At 42.9% G+C, this 21,201-nt stretch overlaps 1 protein-coding gene across 2 annotated transcripts in view; it reads left to right on the top strand.

Annotated features, from left to right (window-relative positions):
* doc2a (double C2-like domains, alpha) overlaps positions 1 to 21,201 on the top strand; it is a 57,071-nt gene that overhangs the window by 9,149 nt on the left and 26,721 nt on the right. For both annotated transcript variants that reach the window (XM_084744815.1, XM_084744816.1), the window contains exons 2-5: positions 5,111 to 5,446; positions 11,259 to 11,338; positions 17,677 to 17,751; positions 19,560 to 19,669. In XM_084744815.1, coding sequence (XP_084600941.1) covers positions 5,116 to 5,446; positions 11,259 to 11,338; positions 17,677 to 17,751; positions 19,560 to 19,669 — 596 coding nt within the window. In that variant the 5' untranslated portion in view covers positions 5,111 to 5,115. The remainder of the gene's footprint in view (positions 1 to 5,110; positions 5,447 to 11,258; positions 11,339 to 17,676; positions 17,752 to 19,559; positions 19,670 to 21,201) is intronic.

Genomic DNA, 21,201 nt, shown 5'->3' with positions numbered 1-21,201 from the left:
ACTTAAATCACCTAAACTGACTTTAAACTGGAGCGTTCAAGTGACAGACAGCCTCATGGTGTCTGATGACATCACTGTGTCACTGTGATGACTCTCCTGAGGTGTAAAGTGCCGTCTCATGTAACATTAATTGTGGTTTGGTGTTTTAGTTTCTGACAAACCCTCAGACTCACAGGTCTGCACCTCAAACTGGATTTCCTTTATTACCTGCAGCAACACTCAGACAAACACCAGGATGGTCACTGAGAGCTGCAAAATATGAGGCTCTGGGAATTTATTTAGTTCATTTTATCACCACAGGATGCATGAATCAGCTCTTCCTCTGCTCACAACAACAGATCGAAGCCTCTGAGGGAAGAATCCAGAACATTTCTGCTGTATATGATGCATCGCTGATGGAGGAACATAGACGAAAAGTTCTTATTAACTTCCCACAAAGTATGAAACTAACAAATCCTCCAAACTACACAACAAAATAAGTCATCACCTTCCAAAAAACAACTGTTACATAAATGATTCAGAGAAGCCTGAAGTCCAGTGGAGTGTGTTCAGCGAGCAGTTTGATCGGCCCCCTCACTCTGTTCACACTTTTCAGTTTAGATGTAAGGCTGTGCTTCAGCCTCGTTACGACGCCCTGCGGAGAACAGGAAAGTCTTACACTCCCACCATCACTTTCTCCCACTGTTTTAATGTCTTCAGCTCCTTGAACACTTGATTTGTTCTCTCCCTTCATGATCATCGTCTCCTACCAGAGGACATGAAGAAGAATGCTGCAGGCGTTTAGCTGGAAAATCAGCAGTACATCTGATAATTGAAACCAGCTGTTTAACATTTGGACTAATGAGGAGTTCACGTCTCACTTTTAAAGGGTAATTCCAGTATTTTTTAAACCCGAGCCTTATTTCTACATATTGTGAGGTCTTAATGACTAAGAGGCCTCAGTCTGCAGCTGCGAAACAGGCTGCAACATAATCCAACTGTTTTAAGCTTTAATATGTCACATTCCTGCATTAACACGTGTACATACAGTACATTATCCAGACGCTTCCAAAAATGGTCACAGAGAACACAGAGAAATCCATCATTTATTCAAGATAACTTTGTCGACAGCATGTCTGAGAGTGGGGAAGGAAGTCGGTGTTACAGGTACCAGGCTGCAACACATTTGTCTTTTAGTCCTTTAACCAGTGTTTACCACTACTGGCCATTTTCTGTCTCTCTGGACATAAAACACATGTAAAATAAACCAGCTACCAGCTGAAACAGTGAAATAAAGCAGAAACCTGAAACTTTTAGATCTTCTGTCAGAAACGTTGGGTTGGTTTGAAGTTTAGTTCCTCTCCTGCATCACTGAGAGCTGGACACACACACAGACTTTTAAAGTCTCCTTCTCTCTTCTGAGTGGAGTCTCAGCTTTCCTGTGCACATAGAAAAAAACTAAAAGGCAAATTCATCCTGTGGCAATGGGGAAAGGGGCAACGGCGTATTTTTAGTGGGTTTAATGGTGTAAGTAATGTCCGTCCCTCACTGATGATACTCGTATATTGAACCTCATACAAACTGTCCTGGTCACTGTTTTTGTTTGACACATCATGTGTGAAAATTCGGGCTCCTTGACGTCAGATGTGAGCCGTAGATTTACTTTGCAAATGTCAGCAGCAGAGCCTGAAGCTTCAGCTGTGACTCATCTTCAGACTGTGGAGATGTGACTGTGGTGGAGTGAGCAGGTCCGACCTCACACGTCTGTTTAGCTGCCAGCTGTGCAACAAAACCTCCACCGAGGCCAAATGCACTCTCTGGCAAAGTTATCAAAGTGATGAAAAATCATTTGTTTCTTCTGTATTTAATGGATTTTTCTTTGGCTCATGTTGCACCTTTCCACCAAGTTTCATGAAAATCAGATGAGGTTTTTTTGTAATCCTGCTGACAGACAGACAAAAGCACCAAAAACACAACCTGCATGGTGGCTGTGATTTCATAGACAGTAGAAGAAGAAGTGGGTGGAGCCTCCAGGTCTGAAAAGTGAAACCAATGCTGAAGTGCCTCAAAGCTGCATTCTTTCTAGCGGCCAGCAGGGGGCGACTCCACCTGTTGGTTGCTAAATATTTTCCTAAGGAGTTTAAGGTCTCAATCACTAGTTTAAAGTCTTCTTCAACACAGCATGATGTTTATTTAGTCAATTATGATCCCATTTAGAGTAAAACAAACCATAGAGCAGCGTGTGCTTTAGGGCGGGGCTACTGTGTGATTGACAGGTCATTTCTGTCCATCCAGTCCAAAAATTACAAAACTCAGATCAAACTAGACAGCGCTGATCAAATATTGATCAAGATTCTGTTATTTCTCACTTGAACTGTTTTTATAAACATCATTCAGTGTCTGTTTAGCTGTAAAATGAGAAAGATCATAACCAGGCTGTCGGGTCATGTCGAGGTGGGAACCCGGAAATTTACAAATCGGTTTCTTTACTGCACAAATTCACAAACTAATTATGTTTTATGATGTAATGAATCGATGGTTTAGATCTAGGCAGGTTTAGAGACAAGAAACATCTGGTTACGGTTCTCATTTGGTTGCAGTTCTCATCTGGTTACGGTTCTCTTCTGGCTGCGTGTCTTTAGTTACCGTGGAGACATTAAACACAGTCCAGGACGTCCAGTTTGAGTAACAGAGTTTATCAGACAGGACAGACTACCAGCTGTGTCTGAAGCAGGACGACAGCTTCTGCTCTCAGAGGTGTAAATGTTCTGGCTGGAGGCCACAGAAGCTGTTTGACTTCATCCTGCTGTTCATGAAACCAGCACTGTGTGTGTGTGTGTGTGTGTGTGAGGGAATATGGAAACCTCATTAGAGAGCTGTCTTTGCACCCTTGGGTGCTTCTTCTGCTGTATATGACTCCTATATGTTTTATATCTACATACATTTACAGCTCAGGGTTTGTTAAACTGCGTGTTTCTCCTCCAGCATCACGCTGCGACACTCCTCGCTCTGCTTTCTTAAACAAAACCATCCCTGCATTTACCCAGCCTCCGTTTTTCACACACACATATTCAGTTTGATTCCTCTTTTCATATGTGAGACACACACACACACACACACACACACACACACACAGGCCTCATTAAACACCGGCTGTCAGTTACCTGCAGCCGGCCGACGAGGCTGCTGTCAGGGATAAATTGTGTCAGACCTGGTGTCAGAAAAGAGGAAATAAGCATGTCTGCATTATGATGTTCAGAGAACGGAGGAGGAGCTGAGGAGGTTTACTGAAGGATGCTGGGGTTCAGGGTGGAGTACAGGGGTGGATGGTGTGAGCAGGCTGGAGAAGCACAAGGGAATCGTGGATCACAAGGGAAAAACAGTCAGTCACCAGGTTAAGAATCCAGACAAGGAAAATATCTAGAATATATCAAATAAACTACAACTGGAGATACTTTCTAGATAGTGGAGGCCCTGGGGCCACGTCACAGAAACTTCCAGGTCCTATTTTAAATGTCTTACAGCCCCTGGAAAAGTTTGTACCCAAAAAGAAGTCCAACATACAGGGTTGGAAAGGAAACTTTAAAAACATAATCTGATAGTTTCTTATGACGTGTTCACTGGCTAACTTTGTCTGGGAAAATGTAAACACAGGTTCTTCCTGTCTGCGTACCGACGCAGTGAGAAGAATAACTACACAAACAGCTGATCTCCTCTCTGATGGTCTTGTTAAAGGCATCAAAAATAAATTAGGACTGTTTCATAACCAGTTTAAACCTCCTGTAGAAGCTTTTAGACTCAGTTCAGGTATAAATCTAGGAGTGTTTTTATAAACCAGGCTCCAGGTCCTGCAGGTCTGTGTGTCAGCATGTCTAATACCTGAGTGGATCCAGGTGGACTCTGTCAGCTCTGATCAGCATCACTGAAGAAATGAGGCAGATATTCTGAAGTGTGAGGAGGAGGAGGGATGAAGACATGTCACTGCTCTGGTTTTCACCGAGGTTTTTTGTTCTACAGTGGAACATGTTGTGTTTCTGTTCTCTCAGCGTTTGGGTCTTGATCAGGTACAATAATACTTCGGTAACTTTGACCCGAACTGACAGAAACCTAAAAAACTGAAACTACAAAGTAACTGAAATTATACTCAACTGAATCAAAACTAAACTGAACTAAAAAGCCAAAGAGGTGGGACCAAGTCACTGTTTGCAAGTTACAAGGTTTTGCACCCAAATCAAGACTCAAGATTTTATGAACTGAGACACTAACTGTTGAAGTTTTAAAGGTCAATTCTGTCTCATTCTTTCTTGATATTCGTCTTCAGCTGATCAACAGTCCACAGTCTCTTTTGTCCTATTTTGTGCTTCATAATGCACCACACATTTTCAATGGGAGACACGTCTGGACTGCAGGTCCAGGTCAGTCTAGGACCTGAACTCTTTTACTATGAAGACACGCTGTTGGAACACGTCCACGATGTGTCTCAGCATCGTCTCTCTGAAATAATCAGGGACGTCTCTGAAGAAGACGTCAGTGATGGCAGCATGTGTCTCTCTGAATCCGTCCATACACACAGCTGCTGTCTGTTGAAGTCAGTGCTGGGAACAATCTGGACGGTCCTTTTCCTCTTCAGCCCGGAGGACACGACGTCCATGATCAGTGAAAACAATCTGAAACGTGGACTCGTCAGACCACAGGACACTTTTCCTCTTTGCGTCCGTCCATCTCAGATGAGCTCTGGTCCAGAGACGTCTGCAGTGTCTCTGGATGTTGTTGATATATGTCTTTGTCTTTGCATGGTAGAGTCTGAACTCACATTTGTAGATGCAGAGACAAACTGTGTTTACTGACAACGGTTTTCCAAAGTGTACCAGACTTTTTCAACTTTGAGTTTGAGGGAAGGTATCAAGCATTTTCAAAAGACTCAAATCAAGTTTCAGGTTTCTTTTGATTTTGTCATGTCGAGTCTAAAGTCATGAAATTTGGATCCATGTCTGTTAAACTTAAACTAAACAGAAACTAAACTACTGTAAACTAAACTTCTTTTTCTTTTGTCCTTATCTGCTGGTGAAGCTCATGCGATTTGACTGAGAGCTCCAGTAAATCTAAACTGACCTCTTACTTGTTCTTTCAGACTCTATGACGGTGCGGAGAGGAAAGAAGCTCAGCATCTCCATCCAGGAACACATGGCCATTGACGTTTGCCCCGGCCCCATCAGACCCATCCGACAGATCTCCGCCTACTTCCCTCGTCTGTCCCCCACCTCCCCCGGCCCCATTTCCCCGAACCCCGCCTCCTCCCCTCTGGCCCTCAGCCCTGGCTCCGTGGCTTCTGGGATGGGCGGGGCTCACCTTCTGTCTCCCCTGCTGGCCCATGGCCGGCCGAGCGGCGGCGGCGGCGGGTCTTTGTCTCTGACCAGCAGCGTGGACACGTCGGTGGAGATCAACAGCTCCGACAGTGACGACTGCAGTGAGCCTCGCTGTTGGCATGTGTCTGTGTGTGTGTTACTGTGCATCTCTACACACCTGCACAAACATCAGACTGTAGCTGTAGCGTCTCTTTGCATGACTCAGCATGACATTTCACACCAGAGTTCAGGTCCATGTTGACTAATCAGAAACTGTCCTCACAGCGTTGAAGATCCTCTAAGACATGTAATTAACTTTATTTGAAAGAATTTGCATTCAGACCTCAAAAACAGGGAGGATTTGGAAACTGAACACTTTAGTTTCATAGATGTTTTCTGCATCCTGGTTACTTTAAAAAAAATGAAAATAACAAAATAATAAGTGCAGATTTTGAGCAGACAGATGTTATGATGTTACATGAGATGTTAGCTTAGAACTCACAGTATTAAGTCTGAAGTGGTTCAAATTTAAATTTGATTATGATAACACAGAAATAACATAGAATCGAGGGGTGTGTTAGTTTGGCTGCTCTAAGAAGAAATGTGCCCATTTCCTTTAAAACTCTCCCTGTAAGAAACAGGAATTCCTCTTTCCAGGACGTCACGATGTCTCTCGTCTGTCTCTCACTGGGGAGGATGAGGCACGAGCAGGGAACTAGATACAGCAGGCGAGAGATGCTCTCTTCATGTCACAAAATTATGTTTCCTGCAGCTCTATTGAATAAAATTTGAGGAGAAATATGTGAGAATTATGACCCCAGGATTATATTTTGAATATTTTGAGTGTGTGAAGCAAAGTTCACAAATATTTTTTACAGCCTGCAGTTGTATATCACTTTTCTGTGCATGTGCAAAAAAACAATCATGCAAATATAAAAGTTTGTGAAGGTGATTGTGTTTTGCAGCTGTAGACTTTTTTTTTTTTTTTTTTTGCATTTGCACACTGTGAAATTTTGTGAGAACATCACAAGTCCATCAGACAGATTTAGTAATCTGCTTATTCGCTATTAACAGCCAATGTATTATTGGTTACATTGTGAGTGACGTCACACAGTAAAACGTGAGAGTGTGTCAGTCTGACGGTGAGCTACAGTCGTGCGGGACCTTAACTTCAGTTTAAGTCGTGTGTGCGTGAACGAGAAGTGAGTACAAGCATCGTCTGTTATATTTCTGTGTTCATGTGGTTGTGTTTAACTTTTACTGACTGATGTAGACGACAGTTCGGAGTTAAATCACTTTCATTACCTGCCTGTTAGCCACCTAGCTCACCTGTTAGCCACCTAGCTCACCTGTTAGCCACCTAGCTCACCTGTTAGCCACCTAGCTCACCTGTTCCTGCACGTTGGGTGTAAATATGTCATGTTTATCCATAATTATGTTTCTCTGTTCATTATCTGGTTCGAGTCCGGTTTAGACGGTGTTATCGCTGCACTAACATGCGGCGTAACTACTTTAAAGGAGCGTTTATCGACGATGTTTGACTCTAATTTGTCACCGGACGTAGCACACGTTGGACTTTCACAATAAGAGCGTCATGCCGGTTCAGGTACCGGAAGTGATATGTAAAAAGTGATGTTGATTTGACAGAGTGAGACAAGTCTGAGATGTGTGTGCTGAGTATTTTAAAGTGTTTGTCAGTGTAATAAGAGAGAGAGAGAGAGAGAGAGAGGGATAAGACTGTAAGCTTTGATCACCCACCTCATTTGATTATTGTCTGTTTATTTTAGACTGGTGATATGTTACAGGTTGAGTTAATTCATGGATATGTTTATTCATCCTGAACGAAGTTGTATTTGTTATTCTTTCTTGTAGAAAACACACACACACACACACACACACACACACACACACACACAGGGCTTGTACCCTGTATGTGATGCTGCATAAGAGAGTAAAAGAAGAAGAGAATATCACATCCGCCTCTCAGTCCTTTATTCCCACATTCTCTGAACGGCTTAAGTAGTGCTCTGGCTGGTTCTTCCTGTGTGAACCTGGTGTCCAGACCCTGAGCCACCACCCTACCAGGCAGAATAGTGTCCTCTCCACTACACTCCCTGTCTTGTTTGTGTGTCTTATACCCAATCAGAAACGTCTTGGGCGAAGTCCAGAATGCAGTGACAGCACTGCTGCAAAAAAAGTTGAAGGAGAACTTGAACATTTGTCTAACAGGAAGTGAACTCTGGTATTTAAATGACTACAAAAGAAAAGCTAACAGCTGTTAGCTTGTTTACGTTGATACCTTCAGTGTCCCAGGTGATAATTTGCCGTCTACAGCGTGCAGTTTGCTGCTCAGAGGTTGTTCTCGTTTCCTGAGGAGTTTGAAAACACAGATAGTGAACACAGCGATGCTGCTTGAAGCAAGCGACCAGTGATGGGACTGATACCTGCAGAGTGCATCCAGTCAGTGATGCAGATTTCAGCTGATTGAAGTTGTGTTCAGTTACTGTTCGATAGAAACACAGCGTTTCCTGATTTTGATGCTTCGTAATAAAAACTTTTAGATAACAAAATAACAGGTGACTTTTATTGTGAAGAATTTATCAAAAATAAAATGTTTATCCACCATTTGACTAAAGACCAGTAGGTGTATGAAACAGGAGTAAAAGAGTTGCAGAAATTACAGATGGAGGCCATGAGCCTTCATCGCCTCCGCTGGAACGGGATAAATGGAGCTGATAAATACTCAAGACTTCTGCAGGGTCATGTGACCTGGGAGTGAGAGCTGATTGTAGCCTTTCACACTGAAGACAAAAGATGCTAGTGGGTTTTTTTTGTCCGGTGTAAAAGGGGCACAGAGGAGTGTGATGAAAAGTCTGGATTTAACAATTTGGGAATGAGAAGGATCTGGCTCTGACCTGCGTCGGTCTGAGGGGATGTAAAGACGCTGCAGTGACTCCGCCCTGATCAATAAATCAAAAGAGTCCAGTTCATCTGACCGGCCACCAGCAGAGTTCAGTCCACATCAACAACTCATGAATAATTCATGTCTTTATGTTAAAATAACATTAATAATGCAACACGTGTGTGTGTGTGTGTGTGTGTGTGTGTGTGTGTGTGTGTGTGTGTGAGATGAGGCAGATAAAACAGACTCTGAGCTGCAGATGTGTGTGAAGTGTCTCTCAGGTTACAGGAGATCACGTCACTCCTTCATGCTGTGATGAGTGACTGTGGCTGAACGTTGGTTTCAGAGCTGCTGACATGTTTTAAAGCTCCTCTGTGACTGAAAGTAAAGACTCATTAGACGTTTCTACCCTCTTTATTTCCTCATTAACATGCATTTATAATCAGATTTGTTTTGCAGTCACTGCTTGATGATTTGTTTTGTTTTTTTAATAATCAGATTGATCAGAGCGGGAGATCCTGAGGGCGGAGCACAGCGTCACACTCTGACAGTCTGTCTCATGTAACTAAAACATAAAAAGACGCGTCCAGTAACAAAGACTGGTTTTTATGGGACAGGTTTCATCAGGATTGTTACTGTGCAGCTGTATGATGCTGAAGCTCTGCGTGTCTCTTTGTGCTGCAGTGTGTCTGTCTGTGCCCTCGGCGGCTGTGAGTCGCTGTAGGTGGGAGGAATTAGTATCATAAACATTCACATTTAAAAAACCTGCACAAAATATCTGAGCAGAAAATACACTGAGAGCTTTTCTGTCTGTCAGCAGAGAGGTTTTATTATCAGTTTATCACTCAGATCAGTCATTTTACTGATCATCAATCAGAAACATTCAGTCAGATCTGAGCAGATACTGATCAATCGCCTTCATACTCAGATTACACTCATTAAGTAGTTTATATGATCTACTTAGTTACTTTTAATCAGTGACTCAAATCTGAATCACAAACTGTCACGATCCTCAGGTTTATCTGGTCATTTCCTGTTTTATTTTGTAGTCCTGGTCCTCCCTCAGGTGACTTTACGTCCTGTCTTTGTCCTTTTCCCGCCCTTTTTGCTGACTGTTTCCTTCACGTGTGTCTGATTAGATCTTCACCTATTTAACCCTTTGTGTTTCAGGACATTTGTTGGATGAAGTTATGTGTGTGTGTGTGTGTGTGTGTGTGTGTGTGTGTGTGTGTGTGTGTGTGTGTGTGTGTGTGTGTGTTTTCTCTTCCTCAGGTGTTAATCATCTCTGACCTCAGTAATAATTGCAGTCTGTTGACCTCCTGATTCTCTCCTGTCACTTTGAATCGACTCGACTTCGTCTTTCTTGTCGTGTGAATTAGAAATCTGAAATTCTTGAGCTCTGTGCTGTAAGACGAGGACATGAAACACATCGACTGTGTGTGCGATGAATTCGTACATTATTTACACAGAAACACAACAGTGTGAGGTGACTGTGGGCGTGTCGGCTGTTCAGAAACCTGCCTGAGTCAACGATCTGTTCCTGTTTGTGATTTAATGTTCCTGCTTTTCCTCTGCTGCTGTAAATCAAGGCTGGTGTTTTGAGTAAATGCAGATGTACTCAGTTACTTTCCACCGCGGCACAACTGCAACCCAAAACATCTTTTCAGGTTTCGAGCCTTTTTCCCGCCTCCAGACTGAACATAGGAGACTCGGCGGTGCAGGACTGGAGCTGCTGTTTTTGATGTGCAGCCAGCGTCGTAGAAACAAAATGCAAATGATGTGAAGTGAGTCTCAGACAGCAGCTGTGATTCTTTAATTTAATTCAGGATGGAGGAGAAATTACAGCAACTTGTTTCAGAAACTGTAGTCATGGATGGATTATTCACACAATGAAGCCCAACAAGACAGCAAGACACGCGACAGACACATGACAGACCACACGGTTCTAGTTTGTCTCAGATTCATTTTGTGTCTGGTTGTTATCATTTGCATCACTTGGCGTCTCTTGTAGTCCCTGCATGGTCGACTTTGGGGTCTGTTTGGATTCAGTTTTTGTCTTTGTAGTTATTTTGCATCTCATTTTTTATCCCTTCATCTGGTTGTGGTGGTTTTGTGTCTCTTGATGGTAAATTTGTCTCTGTCTGGTAGTTATTGTGTCTCATTTTGTCGTGTCGTTGTGTTCATCCCTTTGTCTCGTCTGTTTGTAGCTGTTTTGTGTGTCTTTGTGTGCTTCCTGCTTTGCGTGGTCGTGTGTAGTCTGTTGATGATCCAACAGGAAGTGGTAGTATTTGCCTCTAACAGGCTGTGTGCGAGCAACAGAAGCTCAGCAGGATGTGGGACAGACTCCAGCTCTGTGTCCATAAATCATACAGGATCGCACAATAACTCTTAGTTTAGAATCAAAATACAATATGTTGTGTAATCTGTGGTTTGTTGATATTTATGACGGCTGATGCCTAAAATACACATTTGTTCTAATCCCTGTGAATCATGTGCTGTATGTATCGCCTTATATAACTGTACTGGAAGAACACCAGGCTGTGTGTGTGTGTGTGTGTGTGTGTGTGTGTGTGTGTGTGTATGAACATGTTGGAGTCTTTCCACACTGTATGCATGTGTGTGTGTATGTATGTGTGTGTGTGTGTGTATGTGTGTGTGTGTGTGTGTGTGTGTGTGTGTGTGTGTGTGTGTGTGTGTGTGTGTGTACGTGTGTGTGTGTGTGTGTGTGTGTGTGTGTGTGTGTGTGTATGCATGGTTGTAACGAGCCCTGACGGATGTGTTTGCTCTCCTTTTAAGAGGATTCTGCGTGTTGACATGTGACGTGTCGTGTTCACTTTCATGTGACAGGTGCTGCTCCACTAAATTGGATTTCCATCTTGTGAGCGTGTTCCTCAGTGTGTTCCTCTGTTCTCCTGCATGCCTTCAGTCTCTTCCACAGTGTCATTTTTCCCGTCCACTGATGCGACGGCTGTAAATCGTGTTTTTGTATGAGTTATGATAATTGTGTGTCTGTCTCCTCTCTGCCTCCTCAGCTGCTCTGGGAACCCTGGAGTTTGAGCTGAGATATGAGCAGAGCTCCAGTGAGCTGCACTGCACCGTCCTCCGGGCCAAGGTAAGGACGCTCTCCAAACCGCCGTGTTAATGTGCCGCTGTGACGGCCTCTTCTTCTCTGCTTCCAGGCTCAACACCGCGACTTTGGAACCTGCTAGCAGGGATTTGCTCCCATTCAGACACGAGTGCCTCCAGGCCTCGGTATATTTCAAATGAAGTGCCTCATTTTCTACAATGGAAACGGACTCAGCTGTGTCAGTTTTGTCCAAAATATCAGTGTGCTGCAGCGCTGCACTCTTCACCAGCATAAACCCAGTTCTGTCTTTTTTATTGGGGATCAGGGATCAGTCAGGAGGCGGGACACACAACAAACAGAGCGAGCTGCATGGTGTTAAGGAATAGTAATGTAAAGACCAAATAAACACACAACTCTGATATATTTTTACTGTTATTATTGATTTATGTTTTAGAGCTCCCCTCAAATGTCCCAGAGCTCCTCTGAGCTCACCTCTAATTCACACCATGAATATATGTGATGCTACAATCAGACAAAAATCTGCTCCTCAGCAAAAACTGAAAGGTTCTGACCTCAGACAGAGAACAAAGCTCGTGGTTGTATTTTGTCTCAGTCATTTTGTGTCTCTGTCGTCATTTTACATCCCGTTGTGCAGCACTTTTTGCATCCCGTTTTGTGTCTCATTTTGTATCCCTTTGTGGTTGTTTTGTGTGTCTTTATGGTATTTTTTGTCTCTTTGTAGCTGTATAGATAGATAGATAGATAGATAGATAGATAGATAGATAGATAGATAGATAACCCTTTCCCTCTTTCATTAAACGTTTCATTAAAGAACTGTCCCTTTGTACTTCCTGTAACATCCCTCACACCTGCAGACTCAGTCTGTGTCACCTGAGACCAGCTTTATTTGAAGCTACTGGGATCAAATAAAGTGTCTTTGGGACACAATGACAGCAGCACAAAGAGGTGACACTCACAAAGACTTACAGCGGAGTGTAACATGATTCAGAGCAAACTGTCACACAGGAGCCCAAATTAAGTGTCAGAAACAATAAAGAGACAGCAGGCTGCAGGACCGTGGATCTACAGGAGCTCAGTGTGTGTGTGTGTGTTTGTGTGTGTGTGTGTGTGTGTGTGTGTGTGTGTGTGTGTGTGTGTGTGTGTGTGTGTGTGTGTGTGTGTACAGGTATCTGTCATCATCCAGGAGGGTGTTGAGTCAAATAAGAGTCATTAATATTTTGATCTTGTGAAGTGATGTTCACTAATAACCTCACAGCCTGCAGTTGATCATTTCTTGTGTGCATGTGCAAAAATAAGTCATGCACATATAAAAGTTTGTGGTTGTGAAATTATGTCTTGCAGCTGTAGAAATATTCTGTGTACGAGTGAAAACATGCAAACAAAGTGTAAGTATAGAAATATTTTGTTCATTTCTGAAAACTATCTACACACATGTACACAGGCTCTGTAGTTTTAGAAATGTTTTGTGTATTTGTAATTAAAATTAAAGATATATATTTTTATAATAAAAAACTACATATTTGCATATTTCTACAGCTGCAAAACATAATAACACAACCACAAACTTTTGTATGTGCATAATTTTCTTTGCACATGCACATAGAAAGTGAAGAAACTGCAGGCTGTGAGATTATTTGAACTTCACAAGATCAAAATATTACTGACTGTTATTTGACTCCATACAGGAGGCTCAGCAGTGATTTGTGTCTCCTCGTCTTCAAACACGTCTCCTGCAGCAGCGACATGTCTCACCTGCTCTCAGGTGAACAGTTCAGTGAGACAGACACAAACTGTATCCTGCCTCACGATCACATGGTTTATACCTGGAGCGCCTGAGTGAAATTTACTGACCAGATCACGTATTAATCTGTGCACAGGACTGAAATGTCACGGCTCTGATGAGTAGCTCAATAAACCTGAATTTGTACTGAAATACTATTATGGATTTTATTATTATTTTCAGCTGCAGCCTCCATAATTCTCCTCTGGTGCAGCAGGAATAAACTGATTTACTGAAGATGAGAACAAATCTTATTTACGATCAGAGGTGGGAATCTCCAGGTGATTATATTATCTATATTATATTATATATCCCTTTCGTTATATAAAACACTTTATTTCTCTATATTCACTTTTTCTATACAGTCCAGACCATCACAAGGTGGACTTTGTTCACATTCATGCACATAAATCACAGACATGTAATCTCACTACAATACAGTTTTTAAAGTGTGAGTTTAGTGTTTTAGTGTTACGATGTGTCTCCCTGCAGATGTTACGAGACGTGTAACACAACGGTGTTTAATGTAGTGTGAAGTACAACATACATGCTGCAGAGCTTTCTAAACCACGCCACCGTCCCTGTTATTCCATCGTGTCTTCTGCTCGGAGGGTACAGAGCTCCTGGACCTGATTGTCTCCCCAGTTTGCAGACATTTTCTCTTCCTGTTCTTCTTCTTTGTGTCAGCTGCTGACTGCTGTCAGCTGATCTTTAAACCCCTGGTGGTGGATCACACACAGAACACATCATCAGAGTCTTCCAGGAAGGCTGCTCTGGTATGTCCTCGGTCCTCGGAGCAGAAATAAGAGCTTTGGGACGGCCTGCAAGATGGCGGAGCGATCCTTCAACTGACGACTGAGGAAATATCAAATACGAGACTCTGGATGTCCCCAGCCTGTCTCCCTGTCCCTCTGTCCTTCAGTGTTATTCTCCACCTGTCCACCAGATGTCCTCAGACTCGCCCTCCTCTCACACCTACGCACCTGCTCCCATTTCTGCTCCGCCCACTCCTCACCTGCACCTCATTCCTTTTCGTCAGTCGTCTCTGCATCAGCCGCTTCACTTCCTTTGTTCTCTTACAGATCATTAAGGTTGGTGTCTGTGTCCGTCATGTTCTCCTTGTTCCTCCAGCCTGTTTGGATCTGTTTGGGTCTGTTTGGATCTGTTTGGATCTGTTTGGGTCTGTTTGGATCTGTTTGGATCTGTTTGGATCTGTTGGATCTGTTTGGATCTGTTTGGATCTGTTTGGATCTGTTTGGGTCTGTTTGGATCTGTTTGGATCTGTCTGGATCTGTTTGGGTCTGTTTGGATCTGTTTGGGTCTGTTTGGATCTGTTTGGATCTGTTGGATCTGTTTGGATCTGTTTGGGTCTGTTTGGGTCTGTTTGGATCTGTTGGATCTGTTTGGATCTGTTTGGGTCTGTTTGGGTCTGTTTGGATCTGTTTGGATCTGTTTGGATCTGTCTGTCTGTGATGGACTGCAGTCGTTTGCTTCTGATCCTCAGCTGTTCCTTCATGATCCTGTGAGCCGTTGATTTTTGCAGCAGCTCGTCATTTGTGTCCTGTTCTCTGTGTTCCACTCTCCAGCCTTGACACTAACAAATGATCCAATTTTAGAGCAGATTCTGGTGTTTTTAAACTTCTTACAGCCACAGTTAGCGGCTGATGAGCCAGTCATTACCAACTCTGTGGAGACTGAAATGATTCAAACCCACAGAGATGAAAACTCCAGCAGATCACAAAGTTTTCATGTAATTCAGACACAGAATGTCAGACTGAAGGACATGTGACAGAATTACCTACAAGAACAGCCTCATTCAGAAAGTCAGATATTCTTAAATATAATCACATAGTTTTAAGCAAATAAATCTTCTGATGGGAAATTCCAGTTTTTCTTTGCTAGAATTTGTAAAACTTATGAATCAAGCTGAGCATCGTGTGCCTTAAAGCTAGAAGTATTTTACTCATTACCTCACACTGAGATGAATCATTAGCAAAAAAAAGAGCTTAAAATAAAAAAAGAAAAGAATCTTTCATCTTCTGATGATGGTGATGGTGGTGATGGTGATGGTGATGATGGTGATGGTGATGATGGTGATGATGGTGATGATGGTGATGATGGTGATGATGATGATGATGATGATGCAGGACGAGGCTGAATCACTTTTCAAAATGCAATAATGTGAAGCAGCAGGTTGTCACTGATGAGGAATAAAAATAGATTGATTCAAACTTTAATAAGATTCTGAAATTGAGATGTTACTCTTAAAAATAAGAAAAATAAAACTTATGGATTAAATAAAACTCAATAACAGCTGGAATATCTCGTTTATTAAAATGATGAAAATTGCTTTTCTAATTCCAAACTTTGATAAGTTTATTGTCTTTTTAGATAGAAATTATTTCCCTTGAATTCCCTGTTGTTGTTTTTGTTGTTGTTGTTGTTTTTTTGTTGTTTTTTGTTGTTTTTTGTTGTTTTTTTTGCAGCATGTTAGTTCCTGAATGGTTTCTCTTCTTTACAGGATCAGTTGTGAATATTTAATCCTGCGGCTGCGTGTCTCACATCACATGAATCAAAGTGTCTTGGTCCCTGAAGCAGAGGGAACCTTTCTAACAGAACATGAACCACCATGATCAAACTGACCTGCTGTGTTTTCCAGCTGCAGTATCAGTGTTTCTTCTCTTGTAAGATGATGCAGGATCAGATGTGTGTGTGCGTCCTGCTGTGGTCACGGTGCACAACCACAGACTCACAAACAGCAAACAGAGGGGAGCTTTAACTGTCGTCATTATCTCTGAGATGGGAGATGATCAGATCACCTGCTGTCACTCCGCTTCATCCCGCCTTTTCTTTATTTGAGGACAAACTCGAGTGTGAACGTTTTCCTTCCTGCTGCAGAGACAGAAGCTGTTTTACACCTGAACAGGTGGATTCACTCGCCGCTGCCTGGTGTGACGCTAGTTTTCTATGATGATGAAGCAAAGTTTCAATTTGTAGAAGAAGAAGAAGAAAAGGATGGGGACATGTGGGTTGGTTTTAGAGCTGATTGAGTTTGAGAAAATATCTAATTACAATTATTTTTGATTTGCAGTATGATTTATGATATTAGAGAAAAGTATCATTTTCACATCATTATTCTCATTTTCATTTAAAACAAATTATAATGGTGTGATTTTTGCAAACAAAGATGTTTTCTTCGGTCTGTAAAAATGATGTGTGGGCCAGAACACTACATCTACAGCACGATATTTAATTTAAAACAGGAGTTTGACACATTTTTCATTTCCAGCCAGAACTTATTTTTATCATTTATGAACTGAATCAGGATGAGATTTGCAGCCGTTTAAAGGTTAAAGGTCACGGCCTGCTGAGCTCAGTCCACCTCGACACGATGCATCGTCTAAACCTTAAAGCTGAGCTTTAAATTCATTTCAGCTCACAGATCAGTTGATGCGTTTGCTTATTCATTTATTCCAAACTGTATTTACTGAAAAGAAAACATTTTTCTGCAGTGATGGTGGATAATCTGAGTGGGTGTGGAGTCAAATAAGAGTCATTAATATTTTGAGCTTGTGTTCACAAATAATTTCACAGCCTGCAGTTGTACATCACTTTCTGTGTGCATGTGCAAAAAAAATCATGCACATATAAAATATTAAGTGTGTAATTATGTTTTGAAGAAATAAAAAAAAAAGGTTTGTGTTCAATGTGTGTGTAATAGAAACATTTTATGCATTTCTGAAAAGGTTTTGTGCAGAGAGAGAAAGTTTACGAGTGTGTAGAAAGGTTTTGTAGCTGTAGAAACATTTTGATTTGTAATTAAAATTTTAAAAACATTTTTTTTACATTTAAAGAATTTACTTCAATACATTTATTAGATAAGATTTAACATAAAAAACATGTAAGAAGTTTATGAAATACAACATATTTTTAACTCTCTCGTGTGTGTAGTCGAGACCCAAAGAGGTAAAATCATGTGATATTTCACAGACGATAGAAGAAGTGAAGTAACTCATTGATTCTTTAAGGTCACGGCGTCTGTTTCCTCAGACTCATTAAAAATGCTGCGAGGAGAAAATATTACATCTCTCTTCGCCGTCGCTGTAAATGTCAAAGCTGTTGAGAGAAATTTAGAGGCAATTTGTCACGATGATCTGCGTCCCGCTGACGAGGTCAACAGATTGAAATCAAGTGTTTGGTTTGATCCGGTGGCTGTGAGAGAAAAACCATCCGTCCTGCTGTCTGTTTGAGTCTCTGTCCTCCTGAATCACTGAACGCTCCGGGTTTATATCTGTGAACAGAGAAAAGGTCAGGAAACACAGGGGGACTGATTACAGTAATCTGATTACACAGAGGGAGATGTAACTTTAGATTCATCGCAAACATCCTGAATAATATTTGATCATTTCATTCATTAAATGACGGAGATGTTGAACGTGACTCTGTCAGATTTAATTAATAAATCTTTTACTGTTAATTCCTCCACATTTACCAGGTTACCTGAACTGATCGATCAGCTGATCGATCAGCTGATCGATTGTTGATTGATATTTCGATGAGCTGTTGTTGTTTGTGTCTGCAGGGTCTGAAGCCCATGGACTTCAACGGTTTAGCTGATCCATACGTCAAACTGCACCTGCTGCCAGGAGCCTGTAAGGTGAGACCAACACCCAGACCACGTCCTCAGACCTGAGACCACGTCCTCAGACCTGAGACCAACACCCAGACCACGTCCTCAGACCTGAGACCACATCCTCAGACCTGAGACCAACACCCAGACCACGTCCTCAGACCTGAGACCACGTCCTCAGACCTGAGACCAACACCCAGACCACGTCCTCAGACCTGAGACCACATCCTCAGACCTGAGACCAACACCCAGACCACGTCCTCAGACCTGAGACCACGTCCTCAGACCTGAGACCACGTCCTCAGACCTGAGACCAACACCCAGACCACGTCCTCAGACCTGAGACCACGTCCTCAGACCTGAGACCAACACCCAGACCACGTCCTCAGACCTGAGACCAACACCCAGACCACGTCCTCAGACCTCAAACCTCGCCCTCAGACCTGAGACCACGTCCTCAGACCTGAGACCAACACCCAGACCACGTCCTCAGACCTGAGACCAACACCCAGACCACGTCCTCAAACCTGAGACCACGTCCTCAGACCTGAGACCAACACCCAGACCACGTCCTCAGACCTCAGACCACGTCCTCAGACCTGAGACCAACACCAAGACCACGTCCTCAGACCTGAGACCACGTCCTCAGACCTGAGACCACGTCCTCAGACCTGAGACCAACACCCAGACCACGTCCTCAGACCTGAGACCACATCCTCAGACCTGAGACCAACACCCAGACCACGTCCTCAGACCTGAGACCACATCCTCAGACCTGAGACCAACACCCAGACCACGTCCTCAGACCTGAGACCACATCCTCAGACCTGAGACCAACACCCAGACCACGTCCTCAGACCTGAGACCACGTCCTCAGACCTGAGACCAACACCCAGACCACGTCCTCAGACCTCAGACCACGTCCTCAGACCTCAGACCACGTCCTCAGACCTGAGACCACGTCCTCAGACTACGTCCTCACATGATCTGACGTGTGACACACCGTCATTAACAGTCTAGACCCTTCTGCAGTTAACAGTCGGCGAGCTGCACACAGACGTACGTTGGACCACAGCGTCTCTTCGACTCAAACACGAGCAGTTTGAGTTCAGTCAGCTTTCAGTCATAGACGCCGCCGATCGCTCTGAAACGGTCGTGATCCCGTCAGAAGTCTGAACAGCTTTAGTTGACCGGTGGAATATCGATTCTGACAAATCATATATGTAACAACCGGACGTTTTGGTGATTTTGGTACTGATACCAGAGCAGTTCCAAAAAGTGGACGGTCACTGCTGAGCTCTAAACTACGTCACCTGACTTCCTCCTCTCCTCTACCGCCATATTTACTATGACCACTAGAGGTCGACATGTGATGAGGACAGACAAGATGAGACGTATGTTGTCTTCATCTCATTATTATTATAACCTGAGTTTTCTGTTGAGGTGCAGGTGACACTGTGGCTTCATCTGATCTAATGTGTCGTTTATTAAAGACCATGAAAGAAAATCATGGACGTGTTGAGCAGAGAAACAGTTGAGGATTTGATAGAAGAGGATTTCCTCCTGATAAATTATGTTCAATTTAATGTTAAATTTAATTTGTGTCAGATTCAGTCCAGGTTTAAAAACAGCAACAGAGAGAGAAACATGAAAAGATGAACACAGCAGCTGCTTTTTCTGAGCTGCAGTGTGAAGCTGCACACTGTGAAATAACCTGAAATCAATATTTATTAATAATGTCTCTCTGTCTCTGTGTGTCTCTGTGTGTCTCTGTGTCTCTGTGTGTCTCTGTGTGTCTCTGTGTGTCTCTCTGTGTGTCTCTCTGTGTCCTTCAGGCCAATAAACTGAAGACGAAGACGATCCGTAATTCTCTGAATCCAGTGTGGAATGAAACGCTCACTTATGTTGGGATCACAGAAGAAGACATGCACAGGAAGACGCTCAGGTGTGTGTGTGTGTGTGTGTGTGTGTGTGTGTGTGTGTGTGTGTGTGTGTGTGTGTGTGTGTGTGTGTGTGTGTGTGGTCGGGTCCATCGGTTCTCATTTTGGACTGATTAGTCTTCCAGTCATTAATCAGGCGTGGGGTCGTCCTGACATTCACGTGTGGAGCTCAGATGTCATTTTTAATTAATTTCAACTGTCAGAATTCATGAGTGGAACACTCTGAGACATGAGGGTTCCTAAAGAGTTCTAAATAAAACCCTTGGGGACCTGAGTGGGTTCTATATAAAAAAGAAATCCTTGGAATGTAAAAAAAGTTCTTAGTAGAACCCCTGAGTGTTCTAGATAACAACGTTTGAATATAAAAAGGTTCCTGTTAGATCCCTTGGCTGTTTGGCTTAGAAGGTGGAATGGTTCTGGACAGAACCCCAGAGAGGGCTGTGGGTGGAACCCTTACGCCTTTGAAGGATTCTCCATAGGACCTCTCATAGGGGGTTCTTGGTGGAACCTTTCACAGATGGCTCTATATAACCAGCTCTATATAACGTGAACATTTATTAAAGGTTCTACCATGGACTAAAAAGGGTTCTCCTATGGAGACAAGCTGAAGAACCCTTCATGGTTCTAGTTAGCACTTTAATTTGTAAGACTGTAACTTACATGTCTCACACATGTTTGTTGCTCATGGAGTTGCTTCCAGTTCGATTACAGAACAACAGGGATGTTCTCGTGCTCCATTTACATTTTCCCGTTCCAGACGACTTCTAAGAACGTCACACTTCATTGGTCGGAAAGAAACGGCGGCGATAATCCAGGCAGCAATTAAATTTCCTCCAAAACACGTTTGGTTTGTCTAATTAGAGCTGTGTGTGGTGGATGTAGGAGACGGGGTCGTCCTCCCTGTGATGAGCTCTGCTGCCTCCTCAGACCTTCGTGCCAACATTCAGCGTCCAGCTTCCTCTGGGATCTCACTTCTTCTCTCCTCCTCAGCTTGAAAACACGAGTGAGAAAACTACATTTTGTGTTTCATCCCGAGGGCCCCACGTGTCTGACTGAGTGAAAGAGAGACTTCTCATCTCTGTGACGACCACTTTCAGACCTTGAGAGTGATTTTTTGCTGTTGTCTAATTTTCTATTTGTCTAAAGAGGACAAAAGGCTTGATTGACATATTTGTCAACTTGACAGTGTCTAAATTTCAAGCCTCTGGATGGGCGTTTCCATAAAAATGACTGACAACTGAGAGCTGCTGTTGCTAGGAGACAAGCTGTCAATTTTTGTGGTGCACGACTGACTGACACAACCCTCTGTAGACTCTGAACGCCAAGACAAAACGGAACAGGGCAAACATAGCGTTGAGTATTGTTAGCAATATTTTTTTCTGTGCAAATGTTTGGTCATCCAGTCATAGTGAGCGGATGTTTATGACGTCCAACTTTTTGATGAGGAAGACGCCACATTTGGAATCTAAGATAAAATTCCCAAGTGAAGCTGAAAGCCTGCAAGAAGACCGGATTAAAACTTTATCCAAAACACTTC

The sequence above is a fragment of the Lutjanus erythropterus genome, chromosome 19 (genome assembly GCF_056507025.1).
Source record: "Lutjanus erythropterus isolate fLutEry1 chromosome 19, fLutEry1.hap2, whole genome shotgun sequence".
Classification (NCBI taxonomy): Eukaryota; Metazoa; Chordata; class Actinopteri; order Lutjaniformes; family Lutjanidae; genus Lutjanus; species Lutjanus erythropterus.
Note: the sequence above shows the minus strand (reverse complement) of the source record. Positions and strands in the feature narration are given on the sequence as shown.